The sequence below is a fragment of the Lipotes vexillifer genome, unplaced genomic scaffold (genome assembly GCF_000442215.2).
Source record: "Lipotes vexillifer unplaced genomic scaffold, Lipotes_vexillifer_v1.1 scaffold1492, whole genome shotgun sequence".
In the NCBI taxonomy this organism is placed as follows: Eukaryota; Metazoa; Chordata; class Mammalia; order Artiodactyla; family Lipotidae; genus Lipotes; species Lipotes vexillifer.
In genome coordinates this window covers 544705-569393 of record NW_006769666.1, presented here as the reverse complement: position 1 = coordinate 569393, position 24689 = coordinate 544705, and the positions used below count along the sequence as shown (strand labels likewise).

The 24689-nt window shown below is 39.5% G+C and overlaps 1 protein-coding gene across 1 annotated transcript in view; it reads left to right on the top strand.

Moving 5' to 3' along the window:
• The window catches only part of USP40 (ubiquitin specific peptidase 40), a 104865-nt gene that overhangs the window by 35807 nt on the left and 44369 nt on the right, over positions 1 to 24689 (top strand). The window contains exons 10-17 of the mRNA XM_007445733.1: positions 5538 to 5838; positions 8495 to 8576; positions 10077 to 10248; positions 12110 to 12194; positions 13235 to 13305; positions 14423 to 14742; positions 17728 to 17851; positions 19267 to 19324. Coding sequence (XP_007445795.1) covers positions 5538 to 5838; positions 8495 to 8576; positions 10077 to 10248; positions 12110 to 12194; positions 13235 to 13305; positions 14423 to 14742; positions 17728 to 17851; positions 19267 to 19324 — 1213 coding nt within the window. The remainder of the gene's footprint in view (positions 1 to 5537; positions 5839 to 8494; positions 8577 to 10076; positions 10249 to 12109; positions 12195 to 13234; positions 13306 to 14422; positions 14743 to 17727; positions 17852 to 19266; positions 19325 to 24689) is intronic.

Below are 24689 nucleotides of genomic sequence, written 5' to 3'. Positions count from 1 at the left end.
TTTTACTTCCGTGTCTTTTCTCCCCCCCCCCCTTTTTTTTTTTTTTTTTTTTTTGCCATACGCGGGCCTCTCACCACTGCGGCCTCTCCCGCTGCGGAGCACAGGCTCCGGACGCACAGGCTCAGCGGCCATGGCCCACGGACCCAGCCACTCCGCGGCACGTGGGATCCTCCCGGACCGGGGCACGAACACGTGCCCCCTGCAATGGCAGGCGGACTCCCAACCACTGCGCCACCAGCGAAGCCCAAGCCCTACATTTTTTAATTGAAGTACAGTTGACTTACAATATTATATTAGTTTCAGGTGTCCAAGGTGATTCGATATTTTTATAGATTATGCACCATTCAAAGTTATTATAATATTATTGACTATATTCCCTTGTGCTGTACACGACATCCCTGCGACTTATTTATTTTAAAACTGGTAGTTTGCACCTCTCAATCCCCTGCACCTACTTCATCCATCCCCAACCTCTCCCCTCTGGCAGTCACTAGTTTGTTTTCTGTATCTGTGAGTCTATTTTGTTATATTTGTGTTTTGTTCTTTAGGCTCCACATATAAGTGAAAACACAGTATTTGTCTTTTCCTGTCTGACTTACTTCATTCAGCATAATACTCTCCAGGTCCATCCACGTTGTCGCAAATGGCAAGAATCATTCTTTTTTATGGCTAATATTCGTGTGTGTGTGTACACATATGTATGTCACATCTTCTTTATTCATTCATCTGTCAACGTAGTACATCCTTTTTTTCCATAAATTTATTTTATTTATTTTATTTTTGGCTGCATTGGGTCTTCGTTGCTGTGCACGGGCTTTCTCTAGTTGCGGCAAACGGGCTACTCTTCATTGCCGTGCAATGGGCTTCTCATTGCTGTGGCTTCTCTTGTGGCGGAGCACGGGCTCTAGGCACACGGGCTTCAGTAGTTGTCATACGTGGGCTCAGTAGTTGTAGCTCGCGGGCTTTAGAGCACAGGCTCAGTAGTTGTGGCGCACGGGCTTAGTTGCTCCGCGGCATGTGGGATCTTCCCAGACCAGGGATTGAACCTGTGTCCCCTGCATTGGCAGGCGGATTCTTAACCACTGCACCACCAGGGAAGTCCCCATTTATTTATTTATTTATTTATTTATTTTTTTTTTTTTTGCGGTATGTGGGCCTCTCACTGCCGCGGCCTCTCCCATTGCGGAGCACAGGCTCCGGACGAGCAGGCTCAACGGCCATGGCTCACGGGCCCAGCCGCTCCACGGCACGTGGGATCTTCCCAGACCGGGGCACGAACCCGCATCCCCTGCATCGGCAGGCGGACTCCCAACCACTGCGCCACCAGGGAAGCCCCCCATTTATTTTTAATGTATTAAATTGTGTGGTTGAGTTTGAATTTATCATGTAGCCGTTTGTTTTTTATTTGCTTCTCCTGTCTTTCCTGCCTTTCTTTCTGTCTTTCTTACCTTTGGATTAATCAAGTAATTTTTAGTGTTTGATTTTTGTCTCCTCTGTTGACTTTTTAGCTGTACTACTTTAACTTTTTTACTCTAGGGCTTACACTGTACATAAGTTAATATTGTAAATTACAGACCAATAGTGTAACACTTCATGTACAAGGTAAGATGTACAAGGTACAGTAGTATAATTCCATTTCCTGACTTCCATCCTTTTCTGCTGTTGTCTTATATTTTACCATTATATGTAAATTCACCGTGTGTGTATGTATGTATGTATGTATGTATGTATGTATGTGTTTACTTTAAACATTTAAGCAACTTTTAAAGAAATTAATGAAAAAATCATGTTTTATTTTATCCATTCTGGTGTTCATTGCTCCTTCTTGCATGAGGTTTGCATCTAATATCATTTCCCTTCAACCTAGAGAACTTCCTTTAGCGGTTCTTGGGCATCCAGAACTGCTGGCAAAAATATTCTCAGCTTTTGTTTGTCTGAAGTTTTTATCTTGCATTCATTTGTTTAAATGGTATTTTTGCTGGATATGGAATTCTGTTTTTAAAATTATTTATTTTTGGTTGCATTGGGTCTTCGTTGCTGCACACGGGTTTTCTCTAGTTGGGTGGAGTGGGGGCTACTCTTCGTGGTGGTGTGCAGACTTCTTATTGCAATGGCTTCTCTTGTTGCGGAGCATGGGCTCTAGGCACGTGGGCTTCAGTAGTTAAGGCACACGGGCTTCAGTAGTTACGGCACACGGGCTCAGTAGTTGTGGCTCGTGGGCTTTAGAGCACAGGCTCAGTAGTTGTGGCACACGGGCTTAGTTGCTCCATGGCATGTGGGATCTTCCCGGACCAGGGATCGAACCCATGTCCCCTGCATTGGCAGGCTCCTGCACCACCAGGGAAGTCCTGGATACAGAATTCTAGGTTAATAGCTCTTATTGGTTTTTTCAGCACTTTAAAGATGTCATTTTATTATGTTTTGGCTTCCTTTATTTTGGCTGAGAAGTCAGTGTTACTTAAATGTAATGTGTCCTTTTTTTCTGTCTACTTTTAAGATAATCTCTTTATCTTTGGTTTTTAGCAATTTAATAACAGTGTGTCTCAGTATGGTGTTCTTTGTGTTTATTTGCTTTGTATTTGCTAAGATTTTTTTTATCTGTGGCTTGAAATCTTTCTTCAGTTTTGGCCATTATATTTTCAATTTGTCTTTATGCCCCATTATCTCTCTCTTCTTCAGAAATTACAGTTACATATATATTGGACCATTCAGTATTTCCTCACTGGTCTTAGATATTCTAGGAGGAGGTGTTTTTTTTTCCCCTCACCCTCAATTTGGATAATTTCCATTGATCCGTCTTCATGTTCATTGATTGTTTCTCCTACTGTATCCAGTCTTCTGTTAAGCCCAGCCAATGAATTAATGAATTTTTTCATTTCAGATACTGTGTTATTCAGCTGTAGAATTTTTTCTTAGCTCTTATTTAAAGTGCCCATTTCTCTGCTGAAATTCCCCATTTGAACCTACTCTGTACATCCTTTCCTGTAAATTTACATATTTACATATTTCAATAGCTGTTTACTCTTATAACATCTGGATTATTTCTGGGTCTGTATTTATTACCTTTTTTTTTCTCTTGTGAATTGACTGTCATCTCTTGGTTATGAATCACATTGTCCTGTTTCTTTGCATGTCATATACTCTTATATTGCCTCTTGGACATTGTGGATGATGTGTTTTAGAGGCTGTGGATTATGTTACTGTTTTTTATAAGGTTTATTTATTTATTATTTTTGGCTGCATTGGGTCTTCGTTGCTGTGCCTGGGCTTTCTCTAGTTGCACCGAGTGGGGACTACTCTTTGTTGCGGTGCACAGGCTTATTATTGCAGAGGCTTCTCTTGTTGTGGAGCACGGGCTCTAGGCGTGTGGGCTCAGTAGCTGTGGCTTGTGGGCTCTAGAGCGCAGGCTTAGTAGTTGTGGCTCACAGGCTCAGTTGCTCCGCAGCATGTGGGATCTTCCCGGACCAGGGCTCGAACCCATGTCCCCTGCATTGGCAGGCTGATTCTTAACCACTGCACCACCAGGCAAGTCCTGTGTTATTGTTTCTGAAGGGTTTTTCATTATATTCTAACAGGCCATTAAGTAACTTTGAATCATGTTGATCCTGTGGGAGCTTCGTTGGGGCTTTGGTAGGGTGGATGTGTTGCTGTTAGTCCTAGGGAGTAGCTGTTAGTCTTGGGGCCTGGATGGTCCTCCCTCTTAAGGCAGAGGTTAGCAAACATGGAGAAACTATGGCTTGCTGCCTTTTTTGTACAGCCCCCAGGTAAGAACTGTCTTTATATTTTCAGACAGTTATCTTTAGAAAGGTGCTCAAGTTTGCCTCTTAGCCCACAAAGCCTAAAATACTTACCGTCTGGCCCTTTGTAGAAAAGTTTGCCAATCCCTGACCTGAGACATGGCCCTTCTAGGATTTCAGTGGAAAGCCTGAGGTGTTTGTCATATGCCTCTAATTTGGCAGGACTTGAACTCCATGCTCTTTCTTTCTTTTTTCTAATCTATCTTAATTTATTATTCCATTCACAACATGTTTATTTAACTATATGCTCTTTCTACCCAGCAGCAGGGCGCTAAAATCTCTACTCAGATCTTAAATCTCTCAGCTGTTGCTTTCTGCTCAGTTCCTTGGGTCTCAGGCTGTCCATGTACCATTTAAGACTCAGCCAAGGATTTGAGGAGGATTTGATAGAGATTTGGGGCTCCTTTATGGGATTTTCTCTTTCACTTTCTGGGCTCTGTGGCAGTCTCAAATTCTGTTTCCTTAGTCCAGTAAGACTCTTGCCCTTTGCTTGAACTCTCTTCCGCCGTGCTCTGCTACAAACTGGGAAGTGGTGGGTTAATGCAGGACTCACCTAGCTTGTTTCCCTTTTGAAGGATTATGTTCCCTCCACTTTAGGTCAGCTTTTGGTTACTCTCCAAACAATTGTTTTCATTATTTTGTCTAAAGTTTATAATTTTTAATCAGTGGGGTTAGTCCAATTAAAAGTTCTCTACCATTACTGGAACCAGACTACACTGAAGTTTGAGGTTTAAGAGTTAATCCTCAACCATCAAACAAAGAAAAGATTCGCTATACAGAAAGTATTCATTACTCAGAGGTTTCAAATTATTATTTTATTGTACTTAAATTAGCTACAAAACTATATTACCATCTGTTATACACAGTGTTAACAATAATGCCTTTGGGTCATATGCCCTATACCCTTCTGTTAGATTAGAGAGTATACATTATCATAAATTCTTCCTTTCCAAGAAAAAATGAGAAAATCACTTTTCCGTGTTGATTGATGATCTAAGCAAATGTTACATATACCTCCCAAGTGATTTTCTACATAAAGTAGTTTGTACTGAGAGAAAAGGGGGTGATACAAAGCCACATAGAGATTAGGGACTAAAAGAAGAGTAGAGCAGGGGATGGGGAGGTGGGATAGGCAATGGGGAGAGAAGGTTTTTTTCTTCCTAATCCTTTAGGTAGAGGAACCTGAGAAATAATAGTCTTTGAGATTATGACTTAAGCCTTGCAATGTTTTGATTTCCTGGGCTAGCCTGTCAGCCTCCGGGACAGACAACACTTAATTTAGTTAATGTAAGCTTATAATTATGACTATATCCCAACAGTTTGTCTGAGTCACTAGTTTTGAAATTATCTTCTATGGTACTTCATTGTATAATTGCCTTTGTTTTGTGCTCTGTTTGGATTGCTTTAAACATTTCAAAAGTGTTTGTTCTATCTAATCTGTTTCAGTAAAGACTTTTTAAAAACAGCGTTACGAGGTATAATTAAAGTATTTTTAAGATTGTGTCATGGCAGCTTTCTCCCTTGGTATAACTGTTAGACTATTTAACAGAAAGCACTCTGGTTTTTATTAAATGTTTTATCATGGCCCAAATGAAATATTTTTCCCTCTTAGCTGACCAGGCCAAAAAGTTGACGTTAAAATATCTAATCATAATCACAGAAAGGAAGGTAAAGATTTTGTAATCATGTCAATGAAATTTTTTTTCATTAACCTAATGTTTGTTTTCTTTTTCTGTATAGTTTTTACAGCTTCATTCTCAGATATTTCTGCTCAGTTCAGATGAAAGTACAGTTAGTCTATTGAAGGACTGTTCTCTCCAGGGTGAATCTGATATACGAAGAAATGATCAGCAACTTTTGAAGACACTTACTTCAGAACCCCCAGGATTAAATGATAGACCCTCCTGTCCCCACTGGTTTGATATAAACGATTCCAAAGTCCAGCCAATTAAGGAAAAGGATATTGAACAGCAATTTCAGGGTAAAGAAAGTGCCTACATGTTGTTTTATCGGAAATCCCAGTTGCAGAGACCCCCTGAAGGTATGGAAAGATAAATGTCCCTGTTTAAGTTGATCACTTTAGAAGATAAATATTGAATGTTATTTGAAAGTTTACCCCTTTAGAAGGTCTACTCTTGAAACATTTTAAAATATTTTCAAGCTAACCATAAGAAATATACCAGAAAAAACTCAACCTTCTGTCCTTTTATAAAGATTATATATTTCTGTTTTATTCCCCTGTAATAGTATGAGGCTATAGTTAGATTTTCAAAATTGCATTTTCTTGGATCACATCATGTTTTCTTGTGTGGGCAGACGTGATTGTCCTCTGCTCAGGCTTCTCTCTGCAGTTGGGCCATGTGTTGTCTTTGAGCTGCAAGTGGCCTTGGTCTTATTTTCATGTGTTCTCTTCTATTTTCCTTTCTGTTTTCCTTCTCCTCAAGGTGATAAGTCTCTAAGCAATTGAAATATCTCTGAAGCCCTCTGTTGAATCTTCTAAGAGAGTTCATACCATGGTGGAGGTTAAACACTGAGACCCACAGTGATAAATTTTTGAATTGAAGCTACTAACATGAATCAGTCTGTAAGACTTTATTTGATCACTTCCCAAAATTTGTGCAACTGGGAAAGCTCTTTAGATTCAGACATATCTATGATTAGAGATGAGGATACTTACTGTTCCTAGAGACTGAGCATAGTGATCATTTTTGTAAAGAATAAGAGTAAAGCAGTTACCGATTTGCAGATGAATCAAAGGAAATTAACTCTCTGGATCTGAAACAATTACATAACTGTTCTGTTGACCAGAAGGGGGTTTGTTTTTTTCTGAGGGGAAAAAATATGGTAATCGTTCTGATAAAAATATTGGGGAGCTGAATTCACAGTTACAGAAATGTGTATCACTTTCTTCAGATGACATATTGTCCTTTTCACTAAACTGAACTTCAGTGTGTACATGATTGGAATATGTACTAAGTGACAGTTTTCCAGTTAGCTTAAGATTTGAATAAAGATCTAACAAAAATCTTGATGGACTTTTTTGGGGGATGAATGGATGGAACTTGGCAAAATGATCCTAAAATTTACCTGGGAAGATAAATTAATGAAAATTGAAGAAGGGACTACTCAAGGAGACTTTACTGTGTCAGTATAAGCATATTTATGGTGCTGTAGCAGTTAAGACAGTGTAGTGCTAGTGCAAAGAGCTGGACAGACCATTGAGCAGTAAGCCCAGGAGTTGATCTAAGTATTTTTAAGATTTTAATCCATGAAAAGGTAGCTTTTCAGATAAATAGGGGAAAAATGAATTAATAAATACAACTGAGAAGTTGGTTAGTTGCTAATCACTTGAATGAGCAGTTAGTACAATCAAGTGATTATATTTATCACTTGCATGAAATTATAGTTCCTTTAATGTTGATGTAAAAAAGGAGCCTTCAAATGCATAAAATATAAATATTTTTCTGATACTAAGGTAGAGAAGACCTTTCTAAGCATAAAAGCAATGAAAAAAAAAATAGAGGAAAAGTGATGTAAACCTTATTATGTAATACCAAAAGGCAAATGACAAGCTGGTGGAAAACAGCAAAATATATGACAAATTTATTTCCCCTATCTGTAGAGTGCTCTTACATTTATTCCATTGTGCTCAGTAGTAAATTGGGAAAAGGATATAAATAGCTAACGTACAAAGGAAGAAATAAGGACAGCCAGTACACTGCAAAAAAAAATAAATATTCCATCTGACCCATGACCAAAAAACATGAATCATAACAGCAGTGAATGACAACCTTTTTCTTACCAAATCAAATATTTCTGTTAACCTGGTTCTCAACAGTTGGCACTACCTCTATATTTGGTATGTATATAAAGTAATACAAACAATTTGGTTGTATGTACTTAAAAACCTTAAACCAATAATTATACTTCCACAAATTTGTCTTGAAATAATCAGGACTGTGTATACCTATTTATGTTCAAAGATGTTTGCTACCCCTGTTATTTTATAGTAATGACTAACAGGAAATCACCTAAATGTCTACCAGAAAAGGATTGGTTAGATTAATTATGCTATTTATAGAATGGGCTACTATGCAATCATTTAAAGGTTTGGAAAAATATTCACAACATATGAAATGAAAAAGCAACTTACATGTTTGTTGACTATACTCCCAGTTGCTTTAAATAAGTGTGGTGTGTGTGTGTGTGTGTGTGTGTGTGTGTGTGTGTGTGTTTGTGTGTGTGTGTGTGTGTGTGTGTGTAGACACATTGTGTAGAACAGAAAAAAGACCAGAAGTATATAGATCACATTTTAGCAGTATTCCCTAGGAGTGGGATTATAGGTAATATTTATTTATTTTACATTAAAAAAAAATCATTTCCAGAACTTTCACAGTGACCAATTATTACATTTCTTATCAAGAAGAAAACAGTAGGTGTTCTTTTAAAAAAGTATATTTGGAAAGAGTTGAAGAAATGGAATTCTCTAGCTTGGCTTAAAGAACTGTTTACCTTTCATATGTTTTAATGTTTTCAATTTGAAGATGGGAAAACTGAGTTCCAGAGAAAATTCATGTTCACACAGGCAGTAGAAGCTCTCCTAGCTCCCAGCGAGGTCTTTCTAGTTTTCTGTGCTACCTCTTCAGCAGCCAGTTTTTATGTAGTCAGCACAAGTTAATGGAAAATTTTGTTCACAGCTCGAGCTAACCCAAGACACAGGGTTCCGTGCCATTTGCTGAATGAGATGGATGCAGCCAACATTGAACTACAAATACAAAGGTAATTTTAAATTACTTTTAGAGTTTGAATCGTTTTTCTGGGGAGCGAGGATCTAACTTAGGTCTTAAGTATTCAGTAACAAAAATTAAAGCGGAAAAAGTGAACTGTTTAATGCCGGTGTCTTTTTATTAGCTGCTGAATTTTTATACTGAGAGTATCTTTTACTTTGAAATTACCCAGTGCGAGTGAATGAAATAATGACAAATGGCCATCGCTGAGTAGAGATTGAAGCCTAAGAAAACTAGAGAAATCTGTGAGCACGTAGTTGTGCTGAATGAATTGTGTCCTGGCCTGTCAGGTTATTCCCTCGGCACAGAGCCCATTGTGAAAATCCGCCCTCACGTGTAAGTGGTTTGTGAAGAACTAGCCCGTAGTGACCTCAGACCAGAGGTGGGCAAATGGGAGGAACTGTGGAGTCTACAGACTGTTTGGCTTAATGTCAATCTTGGGCAAAACCCTACAGTGGATTATTAAAGGGATGGTTTGTGAGAACTTGATGATGGGAACCTTCTCTTTTGAGGTCTAACCTTGGACCATGAAGAACTGGTTCTTTGCTCTCTGGGTCGGTGGAGGTACTGGATTAGGGAAATGGATGTTCCCATGGTCTTCTTGTGGACCTGAGGGGCTGATTACATAGCAGGGATGTGTTCAACATTTTTATCATTGATTTGAAGCTGAGAAAAAAATGGCAAATTAAGATCAGAGGACATCTCAACAAAAATCAAGACACTAAAAATATAAAAATTTAACAGAGTAAAATATCTTAAGTGCGAAAGATAACCATCTTGCATGAGTGGTGTGGATTAGCAGTTGGTATTAAAAACAAAAACAGCCTATGGGGTTTTAGTCCGAGCACTAAGCTTTTTAATGTGGTCATGGAAAAGCTCATGCTGTCTTTGACGGCATTCACAGAATTGTGCCTGAGGTACCGGAATGGTGGCTATAGCTTCATCCAGCTCTCCATTGGTGGGGCTGCCTGAAGTGTTTTTGGTGCCGTGCTTCACAGCAGCTGAGTGGGTTCAGAAAAGTGTAGCAAGCGCCCGGCTGCTGCTGAGGCCATTTGACTTGGAGAGAGCAGACTCCAAGGATCATGAAGCTGACTTCAAATAGTTTATGGGAGAGTCTGTGGGGTCTAGTTGAAGCAAGGAGAAAATAGAAGTTGTAAATCTAGCACTTACCACAGTTATAGGAACGTGTTTCCAGCATTTTGTTCATAATTATAATCTCAGTATTGGACGAGTTCAAGTGTCAGTATTTGTTCAGAATAACACTGCACAGTGTGCATTAAAACCATCTTCCTTGGAATTCACCGTGGCAGAGCTATTAATTGAGAAACTAAACTGAGTTATTTTGGAGCATGGAAGAAAAGGATGTTAATTATAATTACTTAGGTGGAGTGGAGAACTTCTTTATATTGTAAATCAAATGTTTTTGGTTTGAGATGAAACAGTATCTGCTGTAAAAACATGACATTTATGTATTTTTTATGCCTCTTTAAAGGGCAGAATGTGATTCTACAAACAATAATTTTGAATTGCATCTCCACCTCGGCCCTCATTATCGTTTCTTCAATGGGGCTCTGCACCCAGTAGTCTCTCAAACAGAAAGCATGTGGGATTTGACCTTTGATAAAAGAAAAACTTTAGGAGATCTTCGACAATCAATATTTCAGGTAATTTAGCCTCACTTACTCTTAATAGACATTAAGCTGTCTTAAGCTGGATTCTCCTTTTCAAACTCCTGTTTAGGATACAACTATTTATTTTTCACAGCTGCTTAGGAAAATCCTACATCTACCACTTCCATAGAGCGATGGTCCAAATGTTCTCCCCTCACTCGTAAATCTCTTAGAGAGGCTCTTCTGCACAATCAAGACTCACAGAGTCCTGCCAGCAGGTTTTCAGGGGAGAATCAAGCCTGGTATATTTAATCTGGGGGAGAGAAAGAGTATAAGGTTGTCTCTTTTGGGAAAAATAAATGAAAGAGAATTGTCTTTTAAAAGGAGTAAAAAGATAGATAATTATGTTGCCTAAAACCAAGAGCTACTAAACAAATAAAAGCAACTAACTTTTCTACCTTTCAGTGTAGAATAACATTTATTAATAAGATTCCTAAGTGAAGGAAAATGTCTACTGGTCTATAGTAAAAGCAAACATTGTTGTAATCATTGTCTCAAAATTATTTATCCAGTCGTGTTTTAATGACGACAACAACAGTGCTCTTTATTTTACTTACAATGTTTTCATATAAATTCTATCATATGATTCTTTAACCTCATGAGGGCAAGATAACCCCATTTTAAAGATGAGGAAATTGTGATTTGAAGAGATCTAATGGCTTGCCCAGGGTCTGCCATCTAGTTAGCAGTAGAACTAGGACTCCAGCCCTGGTCTCCCTACTCTTTCTTTCCTCTTAATTATACTCCACTCCACACTGCTTCCTGATAGAGGAAAAGGGAAATAGAAAATGTAAGCTTCCCCCCCGCTCAGAATTAAGTGAATTTTCTGAAAAACTGTATCATTTACCAAAATTGTTAGCTTTCTTTTGATTTTCCTCTTGTACAAAGAAAAGCAGACCAATTTCTTCTTTAACTTTAGTTGATTTGAATATTTAAATGTTGGATCAGGATCACGAGTTCTAAAATTATCTACTTCTGAGCTTTTCCACTAAAAGTTCATTTCTGAGCCAATCCTGGCAGTGATGATATAGGTGGACTTGGGGATTTGACCCTGCCTAGGGTAACGTTTCAAGTGGAAAAGACCTTGGTCACCTTTATAAGGTTTAGATTTCACACCAGTCTGCTTTTTGATGGTTTAAGTGCACATCTCTGTTATCTTAGAATTAAGCCACTGGCAAGAGACTGAGAGCCTGACAGTTAAGTAACCATGTGTAAGTATGAAATTTCTTTTTAAGAGAACTGTCTTGTGATATTGTGGAGAGGGACTAAATAGGACTGACCTTTATTGGTGACATTGTTTTGGTGAGGTTACCACAGTCCCCAGAGTCTTGGAGCTAGAAACTTAAAAAACAAATCCCTGGTAATCTATTAAATAAACTGGTAATGCTACTTTTTAAATTTACAGTGGGAGACATTCCTTTCGAGAAACAAGAGTATTCATGTGTGCTGCTTTTCCCTGAATAGTACTGATTAAACACATAATTTTTGCTCTTTTGGACCAGGATTCCTGGGCTGGCACACTGATCATTTTGCTTGCCTTCTGATAAAAGTGATCTTCCCATAAATTAAGTAGAAATGGTTGTTGTTTAGATGGTCATTGTGCTCTTTGTGTATGTCAGGGTTCTTCAGTCACTAATGGATGTGAGATTAACCATCTTTGGATTTGACTGATTTAACATTGAAAGATGTCTACTTTCCTCATTTTTGGTGCTGGATGGGGATTGTCGTATTCATTTTCTTGTTCCCTGTATCGGCTACATAAGTAAATTGGCACAGTGCTCTTCTTACTTAACCTAGAAAAGTGATCTATATGTGATTTTTCATTGTTCTCTTTTCTTTCATTCATATTCTGCAGCTGTTAGAATTTTGGGAAGGAGATATGGTTCTTAGTGTTGCAAAGTTTGTACCAGCAGGACTTCATGTTTACCAGACACTTGATGGTAAGAGAAATATTAAAACCCAGCAACTTATTGTGTGTATGTACATTTTGTGGGGATCATCTGTGCATTTTGTGGGGCTCATCATCACCTGAGACTTTTCTGCTCTTGGCCAGTCTTTCCCCTACATACTCCTTTTCTTAGCTATGCAGGTTCTCATCACATTGGTTTTAACAAGTAATATGTTTAGTTTTTCATATTTAATAAAACAAATAATTTATTTAGTTTATAATGTATCCAGTATATGTGATGTGTGAAATTTTGCTAACGTGGAAATGTTTTATATTTTCTGAAATTAAGGCTACTTCTCTACCTAAACAAAGTTTTTCTTAAAGGCTTTGGAAATTTTTTTATATTACCACAAACTTCTGAGTAAAATGGCTTGAAACCATTTAAATCTTGTTAAATATGGCTTGTTTTTTTAATCCAATCTCAGCTTCAGACTTTGTAGCAAAACAAAAGTGCTTCAGGAGCTTAAAAGTACTTTCTTTAAATAACAACAGAACAGTAATAGCAGTAGCAGCAGTAACATTTATCTTGGACTTCACGGTACCAAATACTGAGATAAGTGTTTTGTGTAAATTATCTAATTTGATTTTCACAAAATTCCTTTATCCCCATTTCATAAATGAGAAAACTGAAGCATAGAGGCTTGAAGTCCACAAGGTCATACAGCTCATTAGTGGGTGAGTGAGGACCGCTTGATGTGTAAGCCTTCCCCGTGTTCACAGTGTCAAGTACAGTTGACCTTTTTTATTAACTTTTTTTTTTTCCTACTCTCATGCCCACAAATCTTATGGGGGAAATGCTTACATAAAATGAAAACAGAGGAAAAAAAAGGCTAAAGAGCGTGATGGAAGGAAGAAAGATAAAAATAATGTAAAATAATATCAATATAACAAACATAATTACTCCCTTTTTCTTAGTTTTCCTCAATGAGAATGCTTCTTTTCAAACAAATGTTTGTGTCTTGGCTGTTGCTTTAGTTAAATTTGTTTTTGATGATCATGAGAATGGTTTCACTGATAATCTCATCTTCCTAGGAGATCACCTGACACTGTGTGAAATTGAAATTGCTGATGGGGAAGACATCTTTGTATGGAATGGGGTGGAGGTAAATAAGTGTTGAAGAAATGTTCACGAGAGTTTTGGATATTTTTTAAGTTGTGATAAAATTTTATTCAGCATATGCGACAGCACTTACATATTAGAAAACTGCTGAAATATCCAATACATTTTTTTTTTTTTTTTTTTGCGGTACACGGGCCTCTCACTGTCGTGGCCTCTCCCGTTGCGGAGCACAGGCTCCGGATACGCAGGCTCAGCGGCCATGGCTGACGGGCCCAGCTGCTCCGCGGCATGTGGGATCTTCCTGGACCAGGGCACGAACCCGTGTCCCCTGCCTCGGCAGGTGGACTCTCAACCACAGCGCCACCAGGGAAGCCCTATCCAATAAATTTTAAGTACAGTCAGTGTTGGTTATATGTTCAAGAGATAGTTGTAGAACACCTCCACGGTGCCAGGCTGTGTGTCAGAAGCTAGACACAAAGGTAAATAAGTGATCAGTCTGTATCCTTCAGGCACATAGTGTGGGTCACTGTGCTGAGATAGGTGAGCAGGAGGGTCTGTACAGACTCTTTTTTTCTTTTTTGCGGTGCACGGGCCTCTCACTGTTGTGGCCTCTCCCGCTGTGGAGCACAGGCTCTGGACGCGCAGGCTCAGCAGCCATGGCTCACGGGCCCAGCCGCTCCGCGGCATGCGGGATCTTCCCGGACCGGGGCACGAACCCATGTCCCCTGCATCGGCAGGCGGACTCTCAACCACTGTGCCACCAGGGAAGCCCTTTACATACTCTTGATGAGAATTCAGAAGGAGCGGTTCGTCACACTGTTAGGGCTAGAGGCGACTTAGGGGAGCACAGTCAAGAGAGCAGTGAGGAGCATCTCACCCACTCAGTGGACGTCCTCGGTCCACCTCATACATTTACCATTGCTGAGGACTCACGTGTCTGTCTCCACTTCAGATTTCTCTCCTAAAAAGTAAAAGATGGCTAAGAAAAAGCTTCAGAAATCGAAAGCTGTTCTTCTGATACTTAAAAGACATTTGTGAAAACTTTATTTCATGTGAAAAGAAAAAAAAATGGGAATTGTTCTACAAGAGTCTACATTACTGTGTTGACTTGATTTTGGCAAATATGAGCTATACTAATGGCTGACTTGATATTGCTGTAGGTTGGCGGAGTCCAGATTCCAGCTGGTAGTGACTGTGAACCTCTGCTTTTAAATGTTCTTCATCCGGCAACAAGCAGTGAAGAAGAGCAGTGTCAGCAGTTGATAGACTCTCCACATGTCTTTCCATCTAATGCAGAAATAGGTAGTGTATTCACAGCCTGTGCAATCCCAGACGGAGTCATCTTAGTCAACAGTGCTGAGTCTGTAGGTGCAGAGAGCTGGACCGCCATTCCCAGGGAAGACTTGAAGAAGACATTCAGAGAACAAGGTCTCAGAAACGGAAGCTCAATTTTAATTCAGGATTCTAATGATGGTAACAGGTAACTTGCTAAGAGAAGAATTCTTTTTAAACTTATTGTAGTTACAGTGCTGTATCTTAGAACTCTAAAGCTTTATATTAATAATGATAACTAAATGTTTCGTTTTACTTCTAGACATTGTGTTCTATATATTGTAAATAGGAATGTTCGTGGTTAGGCAACCTGGAGAAAAATGATATTGTAATGTGATTTTTTTTTTTTTTTTTTTGGTAAATGTGGTAACTGAATAATATAGGTATAGGCTAGATATAGTGTAGATTAGTTGGCCGTAAAACAGAATCTTATCAATTAATTCTGATTAGCACTCATTATAAGACGGAGGGCACATTCTCACAGAGAAAGTTCCTAAAATTTTTCATGAGGAAGGTATTATCACAGCTAAATTTGTCTTGTCACAAGGATCTCAGAAGGCAGTTCAGTTTTTTGTTATAATCCTTTTTATGATGCTTGAGATCCTCCCAGCTGCCCAGGTGAGGCAATTACTTGGGGAATTGCAGCCTTGGTTCCTGTAAGTCACATTTGAAGCTCGGGGGTGCTTCCTCTCTTCATTTTTGTTACCCATGTCTGTGCCAGTACACTTCCGTGGTCAGCATTATCATACACTGTAACCCCCCCCAACTTCCACACATTGAAGACTTCAGGTTATGACCAATGAATCAGTTCCCTGCTTTATCAGTGCTGTGAATATACATAGATTACAGAGGCTCTGTATTATTATTAGTGGCTGTGACGTAGAGAAGCAGAGCACTTGTGAAGTGTGTTTATTTTGTATTACATTTATCACTCTCTTTTCGACAAGTGTTTTCCAGACATTTATTTCCCTATCTTGTTTATTTAATTTAAAAGTTTATTATAAATTTCTTTTTAGAAAGTAATATACTTTCATTAGGACTTGGGAAATATAGAGGTGAAGACAGGAGACCCAAAACAGCATCACCATACCACTCATGCGTGTCTGCGTGACAGACACTCATGCAGTGTCTGTCACTGTTAGCTTTCTGAGCTCAAATAATTGGGTTTTTGTTTTGAAGGGTTTTTTCATATTAATTTATTATTTTATATATATATATATTTTGGCTGCATTGCGTCTTCGTTGCTGTGCGTGGGCTTTCTCTAGTTGCAGTGAGGGGGTTTGCTCTTCGTTGCGGTGCGCGGGCTTCTCATTGCAGTGGCTTCTCTTGTTGCAGAGCACGGGCTCTAGGCATGCGGGCTTCAGTAGTTGTGGTGCACGGGCTTATTAGTTCCTCCGCGGCATGTGGGATCTTCCCGGACCAGGGCTTGAACCCATGTCCCCTGCATTGGCAGGCGGATTCTCAACCACTGTGCCACCAGGGAAGTCTGGTTTTTTCCTTTTTAAACATAATACTGATGATATTGTAGATAAATAGTTATATCCTGCTTTCCCCTCATGTTTTTGTTTTGTTTTGTTTTGTTTTGTTTTGTTTGTGGTACGCGGGCCTCTCACTGCTGTGGCCTCTCCCGTTGCGGAGCACAGGCTCAGCGGCCATGGCTCACGGGCCCAGCCGCTCTGCGGCACGTGGGATCTTCCCGGACCAGGACACAAACCCGTGTCCCCTGCATCGGCAGGCAGACTCTCAACCACTGCGCCACCAGGGAAGCCCTCCCCTCATGTTTGAAGGCTCTTCATAAACCTCATTTCATGGCTGCATAATAACCTATGTTGGTGTTATAGGTTACCTGACTGCTCCTGTGTGAGGAGTGGGTAGAGACAAGGCCTTGGGGGCTGGCTGCCTGGCTTTGTTTCCAGCTTTATCACTTACTAGTAGTGTGACCGTGGGCAAGTTACATCATCTCTCTCTGCTTAATTTCTTCTTCTGTAAAATGAGCATAATAATTAGTACCAGCTTCATACAGTCGTAAGGACTGAAGGAGTTAAGAGCTTACAAGTGTTTACACATAGTAAGTGCTAGATAGTTTAGCTAGCATCCTTGTTATCATCCAGTTTTTCATTATTTTAAGGTGGTCTTCAGGGAACATCTTTGTGCTTAAAGCTTTGCTCTATTTAAGATTGCTAACTCAAGGTGGAGTCCCAGAGAGGAATAACTGAAATGAAGAGTAGAATTGTGTTTTGGGGCTCTGCTACACACTCCCAAAGAGGACTTCCGCTAGCCCACTCAGTGCCTCTTTGTGAATTAGTAAGAAGTCACTCCTTCCTCAAGAATCTTTACTATTATCTGCAGGAAAATCTTGTTAGAACAAGACACTCCACTGCCATCTGCTATCATAAAATTTTTTAAAACCTCTATAATAAAAATATAAACATACAGAGTATATGATGTGAATGATATCCATTAGATGTGGTACTTTTTTTTTTTTTTTTGCGGTGCACGGGCCTCTCACTGCTGTGGCCTCTCCCGTTGTGGAGCACAGGCTCTGGACGCGCAGGCTCAGCGGCCATGGCTCACAGGCCCAGCCACTCCGCGGCATGTGGGATCTTCCTGGACAGGGGCACGAACCCGCGTCCCGTGCATCAGCAGGCGGACTCTCAACCACTGCGCCACCAGGGAAGTCCAGATGTGGTATTTTATTCAGCGTCAGTCTGCACGGCTGTGCATGCTGTCCTGCTTTTAAACTACTAAAGTCTATGGGTGGGCTTTTGGCGTAGGTACTCTTTTAAAGCTCCCCTGGTGATTGCAGCGTGCAGGTAGACGTTAACAACTGGTTGTTCAATTACAACAGTTCTCTTTGAAAAATGTGGCAACAAATTATTTGTACAAATCAAAGAATATTTGGAATCATGAATATAGACTCCGTGGAATACTGTCTTAACACTACCCTAAAAAGATAGTGAACTTTCAGAAACCCAACTCAGTAGAACTTGGTCACCTTTAATTAGTCACATTAAGTGACACATGCAGAATTTTGGAAGTGGTGCCTAAAGAAAAGCATGAATTTTCCAATCCTCTCTGATCCATAAAAGGGCTGTGTAAAGACACATTTTTTAAATGTCTTTTTACCCTACAGTTTGTTGACCAAACAAGGGAAATGGATCACCAGTGTGAATGAGATCGACTGGCTCCAAGTTAAAAATTTATGCCAATTAGACTCTGAAGAAGAACATGTTAAAATATCAGCAACTCTTACCACAGTGAGTAGAACATTGATTTGAGTGTGGTTGATGGTTTTCCATTAATACAATTCTATTTAGAAAGCAACACCTTCATCTTCCAGAACAGTTATCTCAGTAGACTTCTGAATCTTAAGAAATCACCTTTTTATTTGTAACATTTGATTATTGCTTACTTACCTTTGTTAGCCCTTGGCATATTTCCAGAAAATATATGCCTTTTTTTCCCTCCAAAGCCTAGAATTAGAATGTGGAAGTTACCTTTTTAATTAGTTCATGGAATCTTCTGACTTTGAGAACTGTGAAATGCTATTTTCAAGAGTCTTTTCTATATTTTTAAAACAAGGTATATATGTTTTGGTTTTGTGCTCTTTGGTGTTTGGGTTTTTTAAAGTTTATCTTAAATTGCTTGACAGTATACTCTGTGCTCTGTATAAAGCCAGTTGCTCTTCAAAGGGAGTTTTTTCAGTTTTCCATTTAAGACTATTATACTGGTTTCCTTCAACATTATTTCAGGAAACATCTTTTTATATTTATGTAGTCTCCACTTATTAAGTTTTTCTGTCACTTTATTTTAAAAATTTAGAGTGTTTTCTTTTATATAAAATTATAGTTTCTTAAGGTTTGTTTGCACATTAGTGGGAACAGTATAAGGTCAATGGCCCAAATCTCAGGAGACCTACCGCCCCTGACCCCGAATGGGAGGCTGGTGCAGTCCTTGGTTACTGCAGGCTCCGTTCCGTCTTGGCACAGTGGGGGGCATGGCGGGGGCACCGGTGGGGAAGTAGAGTCAATGGTCTCTGTCGTCAGCTTTACCCCTAAATTTCCACGATTTTATGCCCTAGAGGCAATTAGCCTGAATTTTAAAAAAGAAAAGAAGACACAGTCTAAAATAATTTAAGTAGAAATTTTAAATAGCACCCTTGGATTAGTACATTTTTATATTATTAATGCTTATTAATTATTAGTACAGTTTTATATTATATTATTAACGAAGATGTGGGATCTTCCCAGACTAGACATGGGATTGAACCCATGTCCCCTGCACTGACCCTGAATTCATCATTCTTAACATAAAGAAACCTATAGTTTCTTTTGTTTGCTATCATCAGAAAAGTTAACTGTTTGTCAACTTTTGCCTTTTGCTACTATTAAGTCTTTGGTTTTCTAAAGTTTTCTGTAGGCGGCCTTTCCATTCCAATTATTATCAGTTTGGTGAAAACTTAACCGAGATCTAAGTTTTTGCCTTTGACTTTGTAGAAGAGAGAAAATAATTTCAGAGATGGAAAAAAATTTTTTTCAAGTAGGCAAACACTGCTAACTGTAAGGTAATTAATAGCTCAACCTGTGTATTGGACACACGGGCAATCTTCAGTTGCCTCTCCTCCCATTGCTTTTAACTTATACGCAGTCATTAGTTTATTTCTCTATTTTAGGTGGTGTTTGATATTCGAATTAAAGCCGTAAAGGAATTAAAATTAATGAAGGAACTAGGTAATAATTTATGTTTGCTTTTGGTTTTTTGGTTTAATTTAGTTTTGTTTTGATTTTTAATTGAAAAAAATATGGGAGAGTACAAAAAATAATTTAGGGAAAACTCACGTATCTACCACCCAAAATGGACAAATGTTAACATCTTGCCATGTGTTTGTTTTTGCCTCAAACATGACAAATAAAGTCCTCTATGTTCTCTTCCTCAGACCTATCATCCCTCCCCAGATGCAACCAGTATATCTGATTTGGGTGTGTATCTAGTTCGTGCATTCACATTGCACTACATATATTATACCTCTCTCTCTATATGTGTGTGTGTATATTGTATTTTTACATTTATGTAAATTCCATCTTAATGAATATAACATTCTACAAACTCACTATTCACTCGGCATTAAGTTTTCTTTTACAGCTTTACTGAGGTATAATTTACATATCATAAACCATCCATTTTAAGCGTAATTCAGTGATTATTGGTAAATGTATAAAGTCGTACAACCATCAGAGCGATCCAGTTTTAGAACAGTTTTCATCACTCCAAAAAGATCTCTCGTTCCCATTTGCGTAGCAAGCCCCTGACAGCCATTCATCTACTTTCTGTTTCTTTTGACTTGCTTTTCTGGACATTGCATGTAAATGAAAGCATGTTATATGTAGTCTTTTGTGTCTGGCTTCTTTCACTCAGCATATCATTTTTGAGATTCATCCATAATTTAGCATGTTTCAATAGTTTGTTCCTTTTTATTGCTGACTGGATAAAAAGGAATATATTGTATGGATTGTATGGATATATCACATTTTGTATGTTCATTACCAGCTGATGGACATTTGGATTGTTTCCACTTTGGGGCTTTTATGACTGATTCTGCTATAAACATTATGTCTTTGTATAGACCTGTGTTTTCAATTCTCCTGGGTAGACGTACCGAATTGGAATTGCTGGGTCATATGGCAAAGTTATGTTTAACTTTATAAGAAATTGCTGTACTATTTTCCAAAGTGGCTGAATCATTTACATACCCACTGACAATGTATCAGGGTTGCAGTTTCTTCACATCCTTGCCAATATTTATAATTGTCTTTTAAAAAAATTTTATTTATTTATTTTGTTTATTTTTGGCTGTGTTGGGTCTTCGTTTCTGCGCACAGGCTTTCTCTAGTTGCGGCAAGTGTGGGCTTCTCACTGTGGTGGCTTCTCTTATTGTGGAGCACGGGCTGTAGGCGTGCGGGCTTCAGTAGCTGTGGCACATGGGCTCAGTAGTTGTCACTTGGAGGCTCTAGAGCACAGGCTCAGTAGTTGTGGCGCACGGGCTTAGTTGCTCCACGGCATGTGGGATCTTCCTGGACCAGGGCTCGAACCTGTGTCCCATTTTTGCGGTACATGGGCCTCCCACCGTTGTGGCCTCCGGACATGCAGGTTCAGCGGCCCTGGCTCATGGGCCCAGCTGCTCCGCGGCACGTGGGATCCTCCCAGACCGGGGCACGAACCCGCGTCCCCTGCATCGGCAGGCAGACTCTCAACCACTGCGCCACCAGGGAAGCCCGGCAGGTGGATTCTTAACCACTGTGCCACCAGGGAAGTCCTATAATTGTCCTTTTGATTGTAGCCATTTTAGTGACCGTGAATTGGTATCTCCTGTGTTTAATTGCATTTTCCAGATGCAGTGATGGTGAGCACTGTTGATGTGCTTATCATCTATTTGTATACTCTAAGGATCCTATTAAAACTACCAGAAGTAATAAGTGAGTTTAACAAGAACTCAAAATCAATATAGAAAAATCCATATATCTTTACTAGCAACAAAAAAGTGGAAAATTAAATTAAGAAAACATTTATAATAGCATAAACTATCATGAAATACTTGGGGGTAAATTTAACAAGATATGTGGAATACCTGTACACCAGAAACTAGAAAACATTGCCATGAAAAATAAAAGAAGACCCAAATAAATTAAATGATGTACCATATTCTTGGATCAGAAGACACAGTACTATTAAGAGGCTAATTCTCTCAAAATTTATTTGTACATTCAGTGCATTCTCACTCAAAATTCTGGCAGGTTTCTTTTTTTTGGTAGTAATTGACAAGCTGATTGTTAAATTTATGTGGATATGCAAAGAACCTAAAGTATCCATAACGATTTTAGAGGAAATAAAGAACAAAGTTGGAAGAATTACACCATCTGATTTCAAGACTTACTCTGAAACTATAGAAATCAAGACAGTGTGCGTAGTCATGAGGGTAGACATATGGAGCAGAGTTCAGCACGTGTGGCCTACAATCTGCTTCTTCGCAGCCAGTGAGCTAAGAATAGGTTTTACATTTTTTAAGGGCTCTTTTAAGAAGAAGAATATGCAACAGAGATCGTATGTGGAAATGTTCCAGAGTATTTACAACAGAACTACGTTGAAAAGCCAGAAATAGATGCAAACATGTTTAGTCAGTTGACTTTCAACAGAAGTGCCAAGGTATTTCCATGGGGAAAGATACTCTTTCAGCATACAGTGCTGGACCAATTGGATATCAATAGATGCAAAAATGAACCTCCAACTTTGCCTTACATCATGTAAAAAATGAACTCAAAATAGATCATAGAACATCCCTGGTGGCGCAGTGGTTAAGAATCCATCTGCCAGTGCAGTGAACATGGGTTCAACCCCTGGTCTGGGAAGATCCCACATGCCGCAGAGCAACTAAGCCCGTGCACCACAACTACTAAGCCTGCACTCTAGATCCCGTGCTCCACAACAAGAGAAGCCCACTGCAATGAGAAGCCCGCATACTGCAATGAACAGTAACCCCCGCTTGCCACAACTAGAGAAAGTCCGTGCGCAGCAACGAAGACCCAACACAGCCAAAAATAAATTTAAAAAAAAAAAGGATCATAGACTTCAATGTTAAAACCTAAAACTATAAAACTTCTGGGGGAAAACATAGAAAATCTCTGTTATTTTTACCATAAGGAAGAGATTTTTTTTTAAAGATAGGACTTATAAAGTACAAACCATGAAAGTAAAAGCAAATTGGACTACTACAAAATTTTAAAGGCATTTGAAAAGGCAGGCCACAAACAGAGAAAAAATTCATAAAAATATATTTGACAATAGACTTGCATCCAGGATATATAAAAAATACTTATAACCTAATCAGAAGACAACCCAAATTGGGAAGCCACTTTACGAAAGAAAATCTACCTATGAACACCCAATAAGCACAGGAGAAGATGCTCAGTATCATTAGCCAACAAACTAAAACCGTAATGACACATCACTGCACGCTTAGTAGAATGATTAAAATTTTAGATGCTGACAAAACTAAGTGATATCAAAGATGTGGAGCAACTGGGATTGCCGCGTATTGCTGGTGGGAGTGTAAAATGGTACAGTCACTTTGGTAAGGAGTTAGCTTATTTCCTGTGAATTTAAACATTCACTTATCAATTATCCTGGATTTTTATCCAAGAAAAATTGAAACATGTATCCTTACAAATACTGTATGTAAATGTTCATAACCGAAAATGGGAAACAATCCAAATACCAGTGAGCAGGTGAACAAATTGTGATGTATCCATACAATGGGATACTATTCATCAATAAAAGAAGTAAACTACCACCCCATGCAAAACATGGATGAATCTCAAAGACATCATGCCAAGCAAAAGAAGCTAGTCACAAAAGAGTAATACTCTTAGGATTCCACTTATCAATGTGAAATTGTCAAAAAAGAAAACCTAAGCTATAGTTACAGAGGCAGATCAGAATTAGGGGATGGGGGATTGACTACAGAGTGGCATGAGGGAATTTGGGGGGTGACGCAAATTATATCTCAGTTTGCTGGTGGTTACTGAGTGTTTTCATCGACCTCTTTTAAACTGTGCGCTTAAACTGGATGTGTTTTATTATAAGTAAATTATACTTCAGTAAAGTTACTTAAGAATATATGGTCTATGCGGGCTTCCCTGGTGGCGCAGTGGTTGAGAGTCTGCCTGCCGATGCGGGGGACGTGGGTTCGTGCCCCAGTCTGGGAGGATCTCACGTGCTGCGGAGCGGCTGGGCCTGTGAGCCATGGCCGCTGGGCCTCCACGTCCAGAGCCTGTGCTCCGCAGCAGGAGAGGCTGCAGTGGTGAGAGGCCCACGTATTGCAAAAAAAAAAGAATATATGGTTTATTAAAATTAATAGTTTGTTGTCTTCCCATGTCACAGATCTTTCTTCCACTCCTTCTTCCCTCCAAACTGTTCTTTACATAGCAAGTGATCTTCTTAAACGTAGGTGAATCAGATCATGTCACCCTCTGCTCAAAGCCCTGTTGTGCTCTTTGTACTTGGTAGGGTATTGCCTGCAGGCTCCTGGCCTACAGGAACCTGCTTCGTCTGACCACTGCCTAACTGACCTCCTTGCAGTCCACTCACCTGCTTATTCACAGCGTACTTCCCATGCTGACTTCGTGGAATTTCTGGTCACAGGCTCTCTTCCACCCCCGAGACTTCTTTTTTTTTTTTTAAAGCAGAGGGAGGTTTTTTGTTTTTTTGCTTTTACATATTTATTTTTGGCTGCGTTGGGTCTTTGTTTCTGTGCGTGGGCTTTCTCTAGTTGTGGAGAGCGGGGGCTGCTCTTCACTGTGGTGGCTTCTCTTGTTACGGAGCTTGGGCTCTAGGCGCACCGGCTTCAGTAGTTGTGGCTCCCGGGCTCTAGAGTGCAGGCTCTGTAGCTGTGGCGCACGGGCTTAGTTCCTTCGCAGCCTGTGGGATCTTCCCGGACCAGGGATCAAACCCATGTCCCCTGCATCGGCAGGTGGATTCTTAACCACTGCACCACCAGGGAAGCCCCCCTGCGACTTCTTAGTCCTGTAATCTTTTTTGAACTCTGTTCTCTTTACTCTTCATCTGCCAACTTCAGTCACTCATTTGGTCTCAGCTGAAATGTTATTTCCGTCATCCCTGGCTACACAATCTCAGTTAATCTGTCTATCGTACTCTAATGCCCTGTCCTTCCCTTCGTAGCACTTACACTGTAACTGCCTGTGTTTGTGTTATGAATGTCCACCTCCCCCGTTAGATGAGGCTCTTTGCGGGCAGAGTCCATGGCTGTTTTTCTTATTGTCAGCTTCTAGGACAGTGCCTGGCACGTAGAAGATACATGGTGTATGTTGAATGAAAGTGAAAATTTTTTTTAAAAACAGTATTTTAAATTAACATTTTTTAAATTGGAGAACCCTTTTACATAAGCTGTTTCAGTTGTCAAGGAGTTTGTATTAGAATTCTGTGCTGGCTTCACATTACTGTAGTATAAGGGCTAGAACTCAGGAATCTCAAAGAGATTCTGTTCTGTTCAGATAAAGTTAGAACTTCTAAGGCCCATGGCAT